Source organism: Brachyhypopomus gauderio, unplaced genomic scaffold (genome assembly GCF_052324685.1).
Source record: "Brachyhypopomus gauderio isolate BG-103 unplaced genomic scaffold, BGAUD_0.2 sc203, whole genome shotgun sequence".
Classification (NCBI taxonomy): domain Eukaryota; kingdom Metazoa; phylum Chordata; class Actinopteri; order Gymnotiformes; family Hypopomidae; genus Brachyhypopomus; species Brachyhypopomus gauderio.
In genome coordinates this window covers 131,451-150,420 of record NW_027507024.1, presented here as the reverse complement: position 1 = coordinate 150,420, position 18,970 = coordinate 131,451, and the positions used below count along the sequence as shown (strand labels likewise).

The 18,970-nt window shown below is 43.4% G+C and overlaps 1 protein-coding gene across 3 annotated transcripts in view; it reads left to right on the top strand.

Annotated features, from left to right (window-relative positions):
* LOC143502715 (NACHT, LRR and PYD domains-containing protein 3-like) overlaps positions 1-18,970 on the top strand; it is a 54,303-nt gene that overhangs the window by 5,657 nt on the left and 29,676 nt on the right. The window contains exons 5-13 of one of the 3 annotated variants that reach the window (XM_076995385.1): positions 491-695; positions 1,501-3,286; positions 6,654-6,824; positions 8,191-8,361; positions 9,690-9,860; positions 10,661-10,834; positions 13,075-13,121; positions 13,441-13,577; positions 13,796-14,436. In XM_076995385.1, the coding sequence (XP_076851500.1) occupies positions 491-695; positions 1,501-3,286; positions 6,654-6,824; positions 8,191-8,361; positions 9,690-9,860; positions 10,661-10,834; positions 13,075-13,121; positions 13,441-13,577; positions 13,796-13,912 (2,979 nt within the window). In that variant the 3' untranslated portion in view covers positions 13,913-14,436. Of the gene's footprint in view, positions 1-490; positions 696-1,500; positions 3,287-6,653; positions 6,825-8,190; positions 8,362-9,689; positions 9,861-10,660; positions 10,835-13,074; positions 13,122-13,440; positions 14,437-18,970 lie in introns of those variants that run through there. The other 2 variants (XM_076995382.1, XM_076995381.1) reach the window with 2 other exon arrangements.

The window sequence follows — 18,970 nt, the reverse complement described above, 5'->3', positions numbered from 1 at the left end:
GTTAGTCTGTCCTATTTAATCTCTGTCCCTTCTCTTGTTAGTCTGTCCTATTTAATCTCTATTGATTCTCTTGTTCTGTGGTGGTTCTTGTATTGGGAGATATTGTATTATGTTCTGTCTTGCTTGAGCTCTGTGGTTGTATTTTGTGTATGTGGATTGTGTTTATTGTGTGTGTGTGGGAGAAGGGTCTTATCATTAGTGTTTACATCACAGATCATTTATAAAACTACCTACAATTGAAACTTTATATTTATTATAATATATTATATATATATATATATATATATATATATATATATATATATATATATATATATATATATATATATATATATATTAGACTTTTGTACTTAAACTTTTGTAATAAACCATAATGTCCACAGGACCACCCAGTCCCTCTCAGTTCAGTCCTCTCTTATGTTTAATGGATTATCCAGTGTTATAATCATCTGTCTGTAACACTGTAGTTTTACTGATACTGTTTATTCAGGAGCTGGAGCACAAAATCATCTCTCTGGTGAAAAATGAGCTGAAGAGATTCAAGAATCTACTGAGTCCAGATTACCCAGCATGCACTGAGAGACAGGTGGAGGATGAGGAGGATCAGAGCAGTGTCAGAGAGGGGGCGATGAAGATCACACTGCACGTCCTGAGGAACATGAACCAGACAGACCTCGCTAACACACTACAGACCAGTAAGAGTTCTGGGTCATGACATCATAACATCACTTTATTACTTCAGAGGGAGGACACTGTTGGTGAATCTCAGTTCACAATGAGGATCTTAAATCAGTGTTGGTCTGTCCTCAGTTGACCTCCCATCAGTGTAGTCTGCTCAGGTGCAGACTCAAGACTCTCCTACATTTATCACTGTTGTCATGTGACTGTAGAATGTTGGAGTTTTGAGGATACGTTGTTATTCTTTAGAACTGAGATTTTACCAATCAGATTTGACCACAGGTCACTGTCTCATGATGTCATACACAGGTGTGTTTTCTATTTCCCTCCATTGTCTCTCAGATGTCCAGTCTGCTAGTTGTAGGTCTCCTCAGTCAGGTGACAGTTACCAGTGTGTGTGGTGGAACTTCAGCTGGTGTAATGGCTTCCTCCATCAACTCATGCGTTCTCCATTTCAAACTGCTGATCATTCAGTGTTATTGATACCCAGACACTCTAACCATCCTCTAATTTAACTCTTACAGTACTTCAATTTCCTGAATGTATCATGACCAATCTATGGGGACTAAAAATCTATTCATAGTGATAAATTAATGTTCAATTTATATAGCGCCTTTCAAGATACTCAAGGTCGCTTTACAATTTTAACACAAGTCTTACACAACCAACCACACACCAACGAGAAGTGTACTCTCCACAGGAATCCACAGCCCCCTGGTTGACTGTAATAATGGTGTCTTTTCTTGGATTTCCTGTGATAAGTCTGTTATGATTGATCCTAAAAGACATTAACATGTGTGGTGTTGTCTTCCTCTTTATCAGAACTGGTCCCTGCTTGCTACAGAAAACTCAAATCCAAACTGAGGGAAAAATGTCAGAAAATTAATGAAGGAATCTCACAGCATGGAACCACAGCACTTCTGAATGAGATCTACACAGAGCTCTACATCACAGAGGGAGGGAGTGGAGAGGTGAATAATGAACATGAGGTGAGACAGATTGAGACAGCTTCCAGGAGACCAGCAACACAGGAGACACCCATCAAATGCAGTGACATCTTTAGACCCTTACCAGGACAAGACAAAGTCATCAGAACTGTGCTGACTAAAGGAGTGGCTGGAATTGGTAAAACAGTCTCAGTGCAGAAGTTCATACTGGACTGGTCTGAAGGAAATGTAAATCAGGATGTACTCTTCATATTTCCACTTCCTTTTAGGGAGCTGAATTTGATGAAGGAGAAAAAGCTCAGTCTGGTGCAGCTTCTTCATTGCTTTTTTCCAGAAACAAGTGATTTAAAACCAACTCACTATACATACTACAAAATTCTGTTCATCTTTGATGGTCTGGATGAGTGTCGTCTTCCTCTAGATTTCCAGAACAATGACAGCGTGTGGGATGTAACAGAGTCGACCTCAGTGGATGTGCTGCTGACAAACCTCATCAAGGGGAATCTGCTTCCCTCTGCTCTCCTCTGGATAACCTCTCGACCAGCAGCAGCCAATCAGATCCCTCCTGAGTGTGTTGACCAGGTAACAGAGGTACGAGGGTTCAGTGGCCCTCAGAAAGAAGAGTACTTCAGGAAGAGAATCAGTGACCAGAGTCTGGCCAACAGAATCATCTCACACATGAAGTCATCAAGAAGTCTCTACATAATGTGCCACATTCCAGTCTTCTGTTGGATTGCAGCCACTGTTCTAGAGAGGATGTTGGGTGAAGCAGAGAGTGGAGAGATCCCCAAGACTCTGACTCAGATGTTCACACACTTCCTGATCTTTCACATCAAACACAAGGACCAAAAGTATGATCAGAAAAGTGACACTGACCCTCAACAAACTAGAAAACATGTTTTGGCACTGGGAAAACTGGCTTTCCAACAGTTGGAAAAAGGCGACCTGATCTTCTATGAGGACGACCTGAGAAACAGTGGCATTAATGTCAGAGAAATGTCAGTGTATTCAGGAATGTGCACTCAGATCTTCAGAGAGGAGTTTGGTCTACACCTGGGGAAGGTGTTCAGCTTTGTACATCTGAGTGTTCAGGAGTTTCTGGCTGCTTTATATGTGTTCATTACCTTCATCTCCACCAACACAAATGTGCTGGAACAGCAACAACCAAAACACACAGAGAGACAAAACACATTGTGTGACTTCCTCAACAGTGCAGTGGACAAGGCCTTACAGAGTCAGAATGGACACCTGGACCTTTTCCTCCGCTTCCTTCTGGGTCTCTCACTGGAGTCCAATCAGACTCTCTTACGAGGACTACTGACACAGACAGGAAGTAGCTCTCACAGCAAAGAGGAAACAGTCCAGTACATCAAGGAGAAGATCAGGGAGAATCCCTCTCCAGAGAAATCCATCAATCTGTTCCACTGTCTGAATGAACTGAATGATCATTCTTTAGTACAGGAAGTCCAAACATACCTGAGCAGAGGAGGTGACACTCGTCTGCGTGGAGTCAGGCTCTCTCCTGCTCAGTGGTCAGCTGTGGTGTTTGTGATGCTGAACTCAGAAGAGGAGCTGGGTAAATTTGACCTGAGTAAATATGACCCATCAGAGGAATGTCTTGTGAGACTGCTGCCAGTGGTCAAAGCATCCAGAAAAGTCATGTGAGTATTTTCATTCAGAGATTCACAGTGACATAGCACTGGATGCTCCTGAATCAGAAGGTCTATGGGGGGGGGGGGGGGGTGCTGGCCCTCAGCCGGGTGTTGCCTGGGTGTTGTGCTTATGGGATGAAGGTGTGTGGGTGTATATGTGTGTGGGTGTATATATAGGATGTATGTGTGTGGGTGTATATATAGGATGAATGTGTGTGGGTGTATATATAGGATGAATGTGTGAAACACGGTGTCTAGCTGGCTTTTTCTAGCTGGCTTTTTCCTAACTAGATGACTAGTACACATACAGTACTCATACATTTAGGATCCTGGGGGGCAGGCATGTTACCCAGAGGTCAATGAGGTGGACCTGCTGTCATGACCTCACCCGTCTCCTCACCACTGTCTGTCCCTCAGTTTTTACTGCACTTTACACATTGAGGGCTTTTGAGGGGACGGTGTGTACAAACACTGACCAGTGGCCCGGGGCTTTGCCCACATTTGTCCCAGCACCTGTCCCCTCAATTTTAACTACACCATAGTATCACACACTACCATACATGCATATACACCAACACCTACACACTACACAGCACTGGGGGTGGAGGGGTGGGAATGCCTTCCTTCACCCGTTTCCTGCTCCCTGCCGGGACAGGGATGGGTCGCTAGCGCAGGGCTGGACTGGTGGCGTCCTGGAGCTGCTGCCGATCCTTGCTGGTCCAGCCATTTGCCCCCGCCGTGGAGGGTGTGTTAGTTTGGATGAATGTGTCTTTGTCCTTGTCTCTTTTTGTATAGGTGGGTGAATGAGTACATGTTGGGGGGGGGGGGGGGGGTATATGGGTGTGTGTGTATATATTGGGATGAATGTGTAAGTATATTTGTGGGTGTATACATGTCCGTAAGAGTGTATATGGGTGTGGGTGAATGTGTGTGGGAGTGTATGTTTGTGTAGTTGTATATATGTGTGAGGGTCTATATATGAGGGTGAGTGTGTGTGTGTGTGTGTGTGTGTGTGTGTGTATAAGGATGGGTGTAGGTGTATACATAATGAGGGTGTATATAAGGGGGTGTGTGTATGTATGTAGGGGTGTATACATGGGGGTGAATGTAAATATGAGTTTGAGTGTATGTGTGAGGACAGCTGGTTCTGGGTCTGGGGCTTGTTGTGCCCGGTCCTCTCCCGGCTGCTCCCCTGTGGTTACTTCTCCCCTTTTTTCTGTCTTTTCCCTTTTTATTTTCTCTCCCCCTCTTTTCTATATTCTATCTTCTTATGGTCCACCTAACCCCAATAATTGTTATCACTATTGCACTGTATTATACAGAATTGTTATCATTTGATCTGTACATAAAAACAAAGTTGTCCTCCAAAGATGGGGGGGGGGGGGGGGGGGGGGGGGGTGGAGGAAGTTTTATTAATTCATTCCAAATATTTTTTGTTAAAGTTAACTACATGAACACACACACACACACACACACACACACACACACACACACACACACACTCCTACATAGAGCCTACATATTAATCGCAGACACACACAGACTTAAACACACGTAATCCAGACGTAATTCAAAGTCAATGCCAAAAAAACAGTCCAGGTCAGGTACACACAAAAAGAAGAAAAAACAGACAGAGGTACAAAAAGGGAGAATCCAGGAGAGCAGTGAACTAGACAAACTGGGTCGAACCACAAAGAGAATAGAATACAGGAAAAACTCTTGGTATGCTTTCAAAATGTCGGCAATACTTCACAAAGAGTTTTGCGAGTGTCCTGATATATATAATAGCCTATGACAAGAACCAGGTGTGAACTATTACTGAGGGGAGGAGGAACGGGTCAGACAACGTGGGGCATTCTGGGAGTTGCAGTCTCCAGGGTTGAGCTGCATGACAGATACAGAGGATAATTTATTCAGCAGTTCAGATTCCGGAATCCAGCATCATCTGATTCAGGCATGAAAATCTGTCACCTTTCGGCGAAATTCGCCGTTTTGAAGTTGAAAAGGGTGACCTACGTGAATCGTGTAGATCCGATGAGTTTTTTGTTTGGGGGGGTCGGGAGATTATATGTATATATTTTAATTATCATATTGACTTAAAGCAAACAGAGCACTTCCGAAATTGGCAATTTCAATGACAGTGGCCAGCAGTTTCCGCCCAGAACCTTCATAGAGGCCAAATAGCGTTTCAATCATACAAACGTTCTTCATTCATGTTATTCATTTACTGCTAAGCGGGACGAGAAGCAGGACCTAGTGCTACACCGCGGACAAGGCAGAAGAGCGAACATTTACCACTACATTTACCAGATCGTACATTTTTAATTGGGTGGATTTAATTGGGATATTAATGGTTTCAATCGTTTTCATATTTTGCGGTAAAACAAAGTTACTGCCGTTCGCTACAGCGTTGAACACTGTCAGATCTAACCACAAGCTCTTGTGATAAATAGGTAGATAGATGGGCCTATTAAGTTCGCGTCAACCCCGTGTAGTTAACGGTGACATAAAATAAGAAACAAGATTTTTTTTTCTAGTGTGTCTGTAGTTGTAACTGGTGAATCCAGGGACGTGTGAGGATCACATTCGCGCCAGGGCTGAAAAGGTTGAAGATGAAGTTGTAAACGCTTGTCGTTTGAGTCTACCCTGTGCTTTAGCCCAGGTTAGAAAATAAAAACACGTGAACCTGGTATTTTTACACTCATTTTCGCCGCTGATGTATTTATTGGTTCATTAAGACGTAATGGTTTTGACTGAGCCATCCGGAATGGCGAGAGCGGCTTCTTGCGTTTACGGATTGCGTTTACATTGAATCCATTGACATGACAGTCAAAAAAAATTTTTTTAATGGATTTTACTATATTTTACGGAGCCCGTAAGGTGACATCATGTAAAAAATAAATAAATAACGCGTGGCCACGACTTATTAACGCGTGGGAACGAGATACTAACGTCGCCTTTCACACGCGGCAACAAAGTTTATTTTTTCACAGCAAAGCAAGCAGATCCCAGGGATGTTCGCGAACTGACTGCCCAAGGAAGGTAAACCTGACTTTATATAAAGTAATACTTAATTATCTTGTTCGCACACGTTAGTAAGTCGTGGCCACGCGTTATTATATTTTTTACATGATGTCACCTTACGAGCAATATTTGGCATCACCTGTCGCTGTATCCCCGTACAACCCCCCCCCCCCCCCGTCGCAGTATACCTATGACGTCACATGTCAAACCCCCCCACATGTCAACGCCTCGTCGCCGTATCCCCATGACGTCACATGCCCCCCCCCCGATCTTGTCACCTTTTTAACCCCTGACCCATTTTCATGCCTGTGATTGATCTGTATTTTGTACTGTATTTACTCCTCCTTTACAGACTGTCTGGCTGTGGTCTCACTGAGGAGTCTTGCAAATCTCTCACATCAGTTCTACAAACAGAAAACTCACTGAAAGAGCTGGAGATTAATAATAATGACCTACAAGATTCAGGAGTGGAGCAGCTCTGTGCTGGACTGAAGAGTTCAAACTGTAAACTGGAGATTCTCAGGTGAGTTTTCTGTCAATTTAATCTGGCATGGAAACAGTGAAGTGTGGTGACACTACAGGGTTTTAATAAATATTAAGATAAATATTTATGTACTTTTAAAAGTAAATTTCCTTTTTTTAAATAATAAAACTCCTTTGAGTACAGTATAAAAACATCTACCACAATGCATTGCAAGACAATTTCATTCTTTATTATTTTATGAGGTTTTCGTTCTTTATTAATTTCAAATATTTTCTGTTAAAATTAACTACATGAACTACATTTCATTGACTGACCACATTGCGGAGAGAAAAAAAAATGTGTGATGCATAAGTAGATTTACATAATCTCCTAGAAGAGAAATGTAACACTCTAAAGAGACTCATATGAGTCCTTGTTCAAATGTATGTGGGTATTTATGGAAACGTTCACACTCCTACACAAAGCTGAACACACACACACACACACCTGCATAGAAGCGACAAACACACAGGTTGTAAAACAGCTCTGCCCCAAGTGTGTTATTAATGTTCCAAATCCAGACATCTACACTACTGTAAAAGAAAATGTGGCAATATCTTTTGATTTCATTTACACATATGACAAATACCCCAATATTAAAATGACATGTAATGAAAAATCCACCTTTTCAGTGCTTGTGCACACACATTTGACAACATTATATCAAAGTTCAGAGCTAAACAGGTTAGGATTATTAGGTTTAATATTGTGGAGGGTGTTTGGTGGTGTAGGATCATATGTGAGGAATGGATATGAAACCTCACCACTACAGTTACTGGCCTCTGCTTTGATACTTTTTAATCTGTTAATGTAATTAATTTCATCCTATTTTACAAGATACTGTGATGTGGGGTACATATTAGTCACAAACGTACACAGACTTAAACACACTTTGTTTATTGAAGTAAATGGAGGAAACAACTGGGCAGAGGGATCCAGACGTAATCCAAAGTCAATGTCAAAAAAACAGTCCAGGTCAGGTACACACAAAAAGAAGAAAAAACAGACAGAGGTACAAAAAGGGAGAATCCAGGAGAGCAGTGAACTAGACAAACTGGGTCGAACCACAAAGAGAATAGAATGCAGGAAAAAACGTTATGTATGCTTTCAAAATGTCGGCAATACTTCACAAAGAGTTTAGTGAGTGTCGTGATATAAATAATAGCCTATGATGAGAACCAGGTGTGAACTAGTACTGAGGGGAGGAGGAAAGGGTCAGACGACGTGGGGCATTCTGGAAGTTGCAGTCTCCAAGGTTGAGCTGCATAACAGATACAGAGGATAATTTAATCAGCAGTTCAGATTCTGGAATCCAGCATCATCTGATTGATCTGTATTTTGTACTGTATTTACTCCTCCTTTACAGACTGTCTGGCTGTGGTCTCACTGAGGAGTCTTGCAAATCTCTCACATCACTTCTACAAACAGAAACCTCACTGAAACAACTGGAAATTAATAATAATGACCTACAAGATTCAGGAGTGGAGCAGCTCTGTGCTGGACTGAAGAGTTCAAACTGTAAACTGGAGATTCTCAGGTGAGTTTTCTGTCAATTTAATCTGGAATGGAAACAGTAAAGTGTGGTGGCACTACAGGGTTTTAATCAATTTTAAGATTAATATTTATGTACTTTTAAAATGTCAATTTCCTTTTAAAAATAATAAACTTCCTTTGATTACACTATAAAAAATCCTACCACAAGGCAATGCAAGACAATTTCACAATTTATTATTTTATGAGGTTTTCTTTCTTTATTAATTCCAAATATTTCCTGTTAAAATTAACTACATGAACTACATGTCATTGACATAGTCCTTGTCCAAATGTATGTGGGTATTTATGGAAACGTTCACACTCCTACACAGAGCTGAACACACACACACACACACACACACACACACACACACACACACACACCTGCATAGAAGCGACAAACACACAGGTTGTAAAACAGCTCTGCCCCAAGTGTGTTATTAATGTTCCAAATCCAGACATCTACACTACTGTGAAAGAAAATGTGGCAATATCTTTTGATTTCATTTACACATATGACAAATACCCCAATATTAAAATGGCATGTAATGAAAAATCCACCTTTTCAGTGCTTGTGCACACACATTTGACAACATTATATCAAAGTTCAGAGCTAAACAGGTTAGGATTATTAGGTTTAATATTGTGGAGGGTGTTTGGTGGTGTAGGATCATATGTGAGGAATGGATACGAAACCTCACAATGACAGTAGTTTATTATAAAGCACAGGGTGAAGCCTCCACTACAGTTACTGGCCTCTGCTTTGATACTTTTTAATCTGTTAATGTAATTAATTTCATCCTATTTTACAAGATACTGTGATGTGGGGTACATATTAGTCACAAACGTACACAGACTTAAACACACTTTGTTTATTGAAGTAAATGGAGGAAACAACTGGGCAGAGGGATCCAGACGTAATCCAAAGTCAATGTCAAAAAAACAGTCCAGGTCAGGTACACACAAAAAGAAGAAAAAACAGACAGAGGTACAAAAAGGGAGAATCCAGGAGAGCAGTGAACTAGACAAACTGGGTCGAAGAGAATAGAATGCAGGAAAAAACGTTATGTATGCTTTCAAAATGTCGGCAATACTTCACAAAGAGTTTAGTGAGTGTCGTGATATAAATAATAGCCCATGATGAGAACCAGGTGTGAACTAGTACTGAGGGGAGGAGGAACGGGTCAGACGACGTGGGGCATTCTGGGAGTTGCAGTCTTCAGGGTTGAGCTGCATAACAGATACAGAGGATAATTTAATCAGCAGTTCAGATTCTGGAATCCAGCATCATCTGATTGATCTACATTTTGTACTGTATTTACTCCTTTACAGACTGTCTCTCTGTGGTCTCACTGAGGAGTCTTGCAAATCTCTCATATCAGTTCTAGAAACAGAAACCTCACTGAAACAACTGGAAATTAATAATAATGACCTACAAGATTCAGGAGTGGAGCAGCTCTGTGCTGGACTGAAGAGTTCAAACTGTAAACTGGAGATTCTCAGGTGAGTTTTCTGTCAATTTAATCTGGAATGGAAACAGTAAAGTGTGGTGGCACTACAGGGTTTTAATCAATTTTAAGATTAATATTTATGTACTTTTAAAATGTCAATTTCCTTTTAAAATAATAAACTTCCTTTGATTACACTATAAAAAATCCTACCACAAGGCAATGCAAGACAATTTCACACTTTATTATTTTATGAGGTTTTCTTTCTTTAGTAATTCCAAATATTTCCTGTTAAAATTAACTACATGAACTACATGTCATTGACGGAGTCCTTGTCCAAATGTATGTGGGTATTTATGGAAACACACACTCCTACACACCGCTGAACAGACACACTCCTACACAGACCTGACTGAAACACACAGCTTGTAAAACAGCTCTGCCCCAAGTGTCTTATTAATGTTCCAAATCCAGACGTCCACATCCACAGTACTGTGAAAGAAAATGTGGCAATATCTTTTAATTTAATATACACATGACAAATATCCCAATATTAAAATGACATGTAATGAAAAAACCACCTTTTCAGTGCTTGTGCACACACATTTGACAACATTATATCAAAGATCAGAGCTAAGCAGTTTAGGATTATTAGGTTTAATATTGTGGAGGGTGTTTGGTGGTGTAGGATCATAGTTGAGGAATGGATATGAGACCTCACCATGACAGTAGTTTATTATAAAGCACAGGGTGATGCCTCCACTAGTTACTGGCCTCTCTAGCACCCCATACTGGCTGCTTTGCAAATGCAGTGAGGGCACTGTCTCTCTCCCTCTTTTTCCCTCCTTTCTGCAGATTGTCTGGTTGTTTGGTCACAGAGGAAGGCTGTTCTTCTCTGGCTTCAGCTCTGAGTTCAAACCCCTCCCACCTGAAAGAACTGGATCTGACTTACAACCACCCAGGAGACTCAGGAGTGAAGCTGCTCTCTGCTAGACTGGAGGATCCCCACTGCAGACTGGACACACTCAGGTATGTAGGAATCCCCTTAAACACCCTGTGTGTGAACACACACTCCAAATGTGAGAAGAACAGTGTCATACATAGAAACAGCACACATGACACACACATGGTCTTATAATACATACAGTATCATACATGACACCAGTGGCAGCTCGTCAGTAGGGGGCGCTGGGGTGCCGCCCTCATCAAATTATCCAGAGAATAAAATTTAACTTAGACATATGAACTTATGTAAATTATATATTGCAAAAGTATTATGAAACTAGTAATACTGACAATTATCGTACATTTAAAAAAAGATCAATAATTCTATCTAGATGTAAGCACAGGTGGTCACACCTGCTTGGCATTGCTGCCTGACGCACCTCCGACGGTGCCATTGTGTGGGCTGCAGGGTCGTCAGCTGGGGGGGGCAGGCACCCTTCACTGATGTTTCGCTCCATTATCCCCCAGAACATCTCTGAGTGGTGGAGCAGCGACAGGGACGTCTCCCTGCCGCCCCCTGCAGCCTGCTGAAGGATCTGTATTCACCCCACTCTCTGACCCCAGCGTTATTATTGTTGTGTGTGGAATGAGTCGCAGGGGACTGTGCATGTCAGGGACGTCCATCTTCCTGAATCAAGCACAAGTACTGACCACATACCAGAACGTCTCCCTCAAGAACTTCTTTCCCCCATGTGCCATCCTTCCTTCTGAGCCACAGCCAGAAGCTCCCTTCCTCACCCTCCTCTGCAAGGTCGTGAATAGCTCACCTCCTGTTAGGGCCTGTGACACCCAGAGTTTTCAGTAGCCTCTGTGTGGATGTCCCAGTGAAGCCCCTGCATCCGACCTCCATTGGGAAGATGAATGGTCTCCACTCAGCTTGTGAGCACGTTGCTGCCAGCTCTGTGTACTTGTCCTTCTTCCGTTCGTACGAGGACTCCATGTGCTCCTCCCATGGGACTGTCAGCTCTACCATGATGACGGCTTTGGCAGGTGCTGACCAGAGCACGATGTCTGGGCGCAAGGATGTTATAGTAATCTCTGCTGGGAATTTCAGTTGGCGGCTAAGGTCGGCTGCCAACTGCCACTCACTTCCTAGCGACAGGAGCGACCGCTCTGTCCCCGTGCTGCGCCGTGCTGTCGTCTCTGGCCTGGTAAACTGGATCCACATCGGGGAGGTGGGTAGGCTTGCTGACCGGTTTACCTGCTGTCTGCGGGTTTCCAGGATCTCTGCGAGCTTGCGCAGGACCTTGTCATGCCGCCACCTGTACCTTCCCTGTGACAGCGCTGTCTTGCATCCGGAGAGGATGTGCTTTAGGGTTGGACTTGGGAAACTACAGAGATGGCAGTGTTCTTCTGTGCCAAACCAGGTGAGAAGGTTCCGGGGGCTCGGTAAGGTGTCGTATGTGGCCCTAATCCGAAAGCTCAGTCTTGCCTGGGGAGTTCTCCACAAATCGGCCCAAGTGATGGTTCTGTTTAGCACAGCCTCCCAAGTAGTCCATCTGCCTTGCTGTTGCTGGCTCACTGCTGTAATCTTGTATGTTTCCTCCTCCATCTTGGCAACTTCAGAGATCACAAGATCCTTCCTCTCCTTCCTGGTCGCTTTGGACCAGCTCTTTGGTGCTACTGCCCATCCCAGACCAGATCTGCCCAACTGTGTAGCACCAACGATCTCCTGGTGCTTCAGCCGTTCCACTGCCTGGTCAACTGCTTGGGATGCATTCCACTTCCGTCCAGTGCGAATCTGAGGGTTGCCGGGTCCGTGGAGTCTCTCAGTTCGAAGTGGAGTCTCACCTTCTCCTTTTGTCCACTGAATGTCTATGACATTATATGTGTACCGTATACTTCCTGTGTGTGGGGCGCTGGACTAATGGGTGTCTATGTAGGTCCTTAAACTTTTGGCAAGCATGTGATCTGGAGAAGCTCTTTAATTGGTTGCCTTAAAGTTTGCTGCGAGACAGAGAGCTGTACCCCGGACACACCTACTTTTATCAGTAGCCTATCAGTATAGTTAATTATTGATCCTGGAATATTCTTTAAAGGTTTTGACTCCACACACAAGGCAGTGAATGTAATCGGTGAAGTCTAGACCCTATAGAGGTGTGTGTGTGTGTGTGTGTGTGTGTGTGTGTGTGTGTGGGACAGACAGTTCAGTTATCTAGGTGCATGTGTGTGTGTGAGTAATAGAGCTTTCTTCCTCTATTTCTATATTTCTCTCAGGACAGAGCCTTCAGAATAAAAAATAACTGTGTGTGTGTGTTCTTTAGGGTGGATCATGCAGGGAAGATCAGTCTCAAACCAGGACTAAGAAAATGTAAGCAGTTATGTAGTTAATACACACACACACACACACACACACACACACACACACACACACACACACACACACACACAGATATACACAGATATACACACACACACACACACATATATACACACACACACACACACACACAGAAAATATAACCAGCATGTATATATATACACACACAGATACATATACACAGATACACACACACACACGCACACACACGCATGCACACACACGCGTGCACACACACACACACACACACACACACACACACACACACAGTATTTGTGTCATCTCCTCTAATGTCTCTTCTTGTGTGCAGATGCGTGTGAGCTCACACTGGACCCAAACACAGCACACACACGTCTCTCTCTGTCTGAGGGGAACAGAAAGGTGACGTGTGTGGAGGAGCAGCAGACGTATCCTGATCATCCAGAGAGATTTGATTACTGGGAGCAGGTGATGTGTAGAGAGAGTCTGACTGGACGCTGTTACTGGGAGGCTGAGTGTAGTGGAGTTGCTGATATAGCAGTGACATATAAAGGAATCAACAGGAAAGGAGACAGTAATGACTGTTGGTTTGGACGTAATATAAAGTCCTGGAAGCTGCACTGCTATAATAACAGTTACTCTGTCTATCACAATAATAACCACACTGACATCTCTGGCCCCTCCAGCTCCAACAGAGTAGGAGTGTATCTGGACTGGCCCGCCGGCACTCTGTCCTTCTACAGTGTCTCCTCTCACACACACACACTCACACACTTACACACATTCCACTCCACATTCACTGAGCCCCTCTATGCAGGGTTTGGGTTTTGGTGTTCTGACTCCTCAGTGTGTGTGTGTGAACTAGAATAACCTCCTGTGTACTGGAGCAACACCTGAGTCTCCATGGAAACACACACTCCTCTACACACACAACTGGAGAACAAAATCTCTCTCTCTCTCTCTCCCTCCTCTTTTTCTTGCCTCAACAGTTACTGTCTTCTCTGCATTTCTAGGTTTAGGGGTAAATAAAGTCCTGTGATTACATGCAGAGTAGTTAACCGTGGAGTGTAGAACCTGCTTCTACATTTTACTGTTTTATCCAGTATTTTACATTTATGCAGAAATTTCCCTGCAGTTCCGGTATGTGTCCAGTAGATGGTAGCAGACAACCACATATTGATATACAGTATCATAACTGGGCAAAGTATAGGATTTTGTGTGTGATTTTGCTGGTTAAATTGCAACATATGTAAAGTGTTTTATGTTTTGATGTGATGTACATTTGCTTTCTTCTGTCCATTAAAGAGAAATACTGAAATTTACTCCAGTCCTATGGAGTGAGATTACTGTCTTTAATACAAGAGAGCAAAGATGAGGTTCAATCGAGCAAGTAAGACACACTGAGCAAAACAACCGAGCAAAACCAGTGACAGTGAGAGCAGAGAAACAAGAATCACACAGTTAAGTGTGTTTGTTTCACTGTTTTAAGCACACGTTTGTTTTTGCTTGATTCTCTGTTTTCAGTGCACTTTTCAGTTTTTTGCTCACTTCTAAAACTACCACACAGACATTTTATTTGAATTTTAACGTCATTTGGACATTAATGCCAAGCTAAAGAACATTGATAAACATTTCAACCACTTTGTGCTTGCAAAGCAGAATCTGAGAACAGATGTAAAAGAACTTGGCACAACCTCCAGCACAACATCATTCAGTCTGAACCCACTCACTGGAGCTCCACGCACCACATGAATCAAAATCAAATCAAAATCAGATTTATTGTCACATCACCAGAGTACAGGTACCCCGGTGAGTGAAAAACTTGTGTGCATGTTCCACAATTTGCAGCAACAATATTACAAAGATGTATAAATTACAAACAATTTAAACTATGTACATTTAAAGCTTACTCTGTATGTCTTAAAAATAAAAATAAGTATTGTTCTAATTTTTGATATCTACAATATATTAAATATACATGTGATATTGCACAGAAAATGGAGATGAATGTAACAGGTTATGGAGATTATACTGTTGTATAGAGGTGCCTGTAATCCCAGTGAGTATGATGCTGTATTGATGTCAGAGCAAGGTATGGAGTGAGTTTATGGGAGCGCAGGGGTGGAGTATTGTCTTGGGTTGGTATAATTAAGTCCAATAGTCCAGCAGTGCAGAGGTGCAGTGTGAAATAAAGTGCTTTGGTGCTCATGCATGTAATGGAGGGTGTGGGTTGGTCAGAGCCGAGATTACTGGCTGTTCAGGAGCCTGGTGGCATGGGGTAAGAAGCTGTCTCTGAGCCCACTGGTTCTGGCTTTAAAGCTTCTGAGCCTCCTACCACTCGGCAGCTGAGAGAACAGACAGTGGCTAGGATGGGAGGAGTCCTGCTAGGATGTGAGGGGTCCTGCTAGGATTGGAGGAGTCCTGCTAGGATGGGAGGAGTCCTGCTAGGATGGGAGGAGTCCTGCTAGGATGGGAGGGGTCCTTCATGATCATTCTGGACTTCCTCAGGCAGCGGCTGGTGTATAAGTCCAGCAGGTTAGGGAGCTGAACCCCGGTGATGGACTGTGCTGTTTGTACTACTCTCTGCAGAGATTTCCTCTCAAGATCAGTGCAGTTCCCGTACCAGGTGGTAATGCTGCCAGTCAGGATGCTTTCCACAGTGCAGGTGTAGAAGGTCTTGAGGATGCTGGGCTTCAGACCAAACCTCCTCTGCCTTCTGAGGAAGTAGAGGTGCTGGTGGGCCTTCTTCAGTACCTGTGTGGTGTGCACTGCCCATGTCAGGTCCTCGCTGATGTTAACACCCAGAAACTTAAAGCTGCTGACCCTCTCTACCGCAGTCCCATTGATGTGGATCTCTGGGTGTACTCTCTCCCGCCTCCTGTAGTCCACGATGAGCTCCTTGGTCTTACTGACGTTTAGAGAGAGGTTATTCTCCCCGCACCAGTCTTCCAGGATTTTTACCTCCTCCCTGTAGGCCGATTCATCATTATTGGAGATCAGGCCCACAACCGTTGTGTCGTCAGCAAACTTTATGATGGCGTTGGAACTGTGTGTAGCAGTGCAGTGGTGGGTGTACAGAGAGTACAGGAGCGGGCTGAGCACACAACCCTGGGGGACTCCGATGTTGAGGGTCAGAGAGGAGGATGTGATGCTGCCCATCCTTACCACCTGCCGTCGGTCCGTCAGGAAGTTCAGGATCCAGCTGCACAGTGTGCTGTTCAGACCCAGATCCCGGAGTTTGCTGTCGAGCTTCGAAGGAACGATGGTGTTGAATGCTGAACTGTAGTCTACAAACAGCATTCTCACATACGTGTCCTTCTTGTCCAGGTGGGAGAGGACAGTGTGCAGCGTCAGCGCGATTGCATCATCAGTGGATCTATTTCTCCTATACGCACATTACAGAGGGTCCAGGGTGGCAGGCAGTGAGGAACAGATGATGTCTTTGACCAGCGTCTCAAAGCATTTGCTCACGATGGAGGTCAGGGCAACAAGTCGCCAGTCATTCAGACAGGTAATGCTGGATGACTTTGGGACTGGCACAATGGTGGCTAGTTTGAAGCTAGCTGGCACGATAGAGAGAGACAGTGAGGTGTTGTAGGGGCAGCGGGGCAGCGAGGTTACTATCAAAACGAGCGTAGAAGTGGTTTAGCTCGTCCGGTAGATCACTGCTGTTATTGGGCAGAGTGTGAGAGGCAGATTTATAGTCCGTGATTGTGTTTAGTCCCCGCCATAAACTCCGTGTATTGTTGGTGTTAAACTGTGCTTCCACTTTCTCCCTGTACACCCGTTTAGCTGATCTGATGGATTTACGCAGAGCGTAGTTGGTTTTCTTGTACTCTTGCGTATTTCCAGATCTGAAAGCAGCGCTGCGTGTGCTAAGGGCGGAGCGGACCTCACAGTTCAGCCAGGGCTTCTGATTGGGGAATTTGTGGACTTGTCTGCAGGGCACTACGTCATCCACACACTTGCGTATAAAGGCGGAGACTGTGTCTGCGTACTCGTCAACGCTGCTCGACCAATCACAGAACATTTCCCAATCCACATGCTCGAAACAGTCCTGCAGTATAGCGTCTGATTGGTCAGACCAGCGATGATGTAGAGATGCTGGAGCAGAAACACTGAACATCTACACTGGAGATTAGGGAACATTTGCTACACCAACTGCTGATCAATAGGACATAATTTCCAGTTTGATTGACTTGCTGGAACCTGTTGAGGAAGTTCCTCTTGAGATCAACAGTTCAGAGGCTCCATCTCCAGTGTCATCCCAAGCATTGCTGTGCTGAAGATGGAGCTTCAGGCAGAGGGTCATAACACGAGGAGGATGGAAACACTCAGGGAAACCTGCTGCAGAAAAGGTTTGCAGGGATGGAGGAGAGAAAATGTTTGGTGCTAGTGACACTGCTGGATCCTCGTTATATACTCATGTCTTCTTTACAGTGGACACACTGACCAAGACAGAACAACAGATAAAAGAAGAGCAGGACATTGTGTCCCAGTAACTGATACAGACACCACTGAAGACCAAGGACCAGAGAAAGGTGGAAGATGAAGAATTACCTGCTCACTCCAGCGTTCTTCCACAAACATATGCAAATGTTCACCCTAATTTCTGAAATAATTCAGTTCTTTGTTAAAAGACCAGCATGTTCACTGCAGCAGCCTTCAGTGCTGACCGCTGGCATGTTACAATATTGCCTCCTGTGCTAAAAAGCCTTTCAGAGGCTGCACTGGTAGCTGGTATTTTCTTGCTAAACGACTAACCCGAGGAAAGTTGTTACTGTACACTGTAAGTAGCTGTGTGTACAGTAGTACATTGTGTGTACTCCCTTGTCAGGGACTGCCCTCTTGAAAAAGCTTCCAAGAGTCTTCTTTAGTCTCTTTGCATCACTTGCTGTGTCTTCTGCTGATGCTGAAGCTTGCTGAGGTGTTTCAAAGTCAGAGGTGCCACTCTGCTCTGACAGATAAGATTCCATCTCCTGAACTGCTCTGGCTTTCATAACCTCAATCTCTTCTGAACCATGTACTGAGTGTGAGGATGGGGCATGAGGGGAGAGGCCAATATACATTTGTCAAATCATGTGTGATTCATGTCATGTTCATCCAATCATATGCTTTAATCACCTCATGTTCACCTCGTGAACACCTTGTGTGCTTATGAACTACAGTGATTCTCAATCGCGACCATAAATATTAAATTAGCAGTCTACATCTCTGTGGGACCATAAGAGGACACACTCCTTTATAACTGTACATAGTTTAAAATGAATTTTAATGGGATCAAAAGTCACTCTACTAGGAAACTTGGTAAAGTTCGTTTCCCGTTCGCATATTCGAAATTCTTTCTTCAAGTTAAAAGTGCCAAAATATGCAAATTCTTATTTCTAGCAACCAAAACAAACATCTACAACTTTGTTTACGTCAGGAATAGATGTATTTTAAAAACCTATTCTTTTAAATATACTGCTGTCACCACTGCAACGTCTAAGGCACCGTCTACAAATGACCTTAACACAGACGCAAGTGGAGGTCATAAATGCCCCAGAGGTCTGCGCGCTCTGCTTTTTTTTGCAATAATTTCAATAACTTTTAAACGGTCCATCTAAGACCACCAAAGAAATTGTATTACATTAAGTGCATCCTAAATAACAACCTACAACTAAAAGATGGGTATTTATACCTTGCACCAATTTGTGGTGGTCAGTTGTCAAATATTTCAATAGCTTTTAAACGGTCCATCATAAGTCCACAAAACAAGGTTGTTGATTAGGGTGCACTTAATGTACTATAACTTGTTTTATGCTCTTATGAAGGATAATTTAAAAACTATTTAAATTATTGCAGAAAAACAGAGTGCGCAG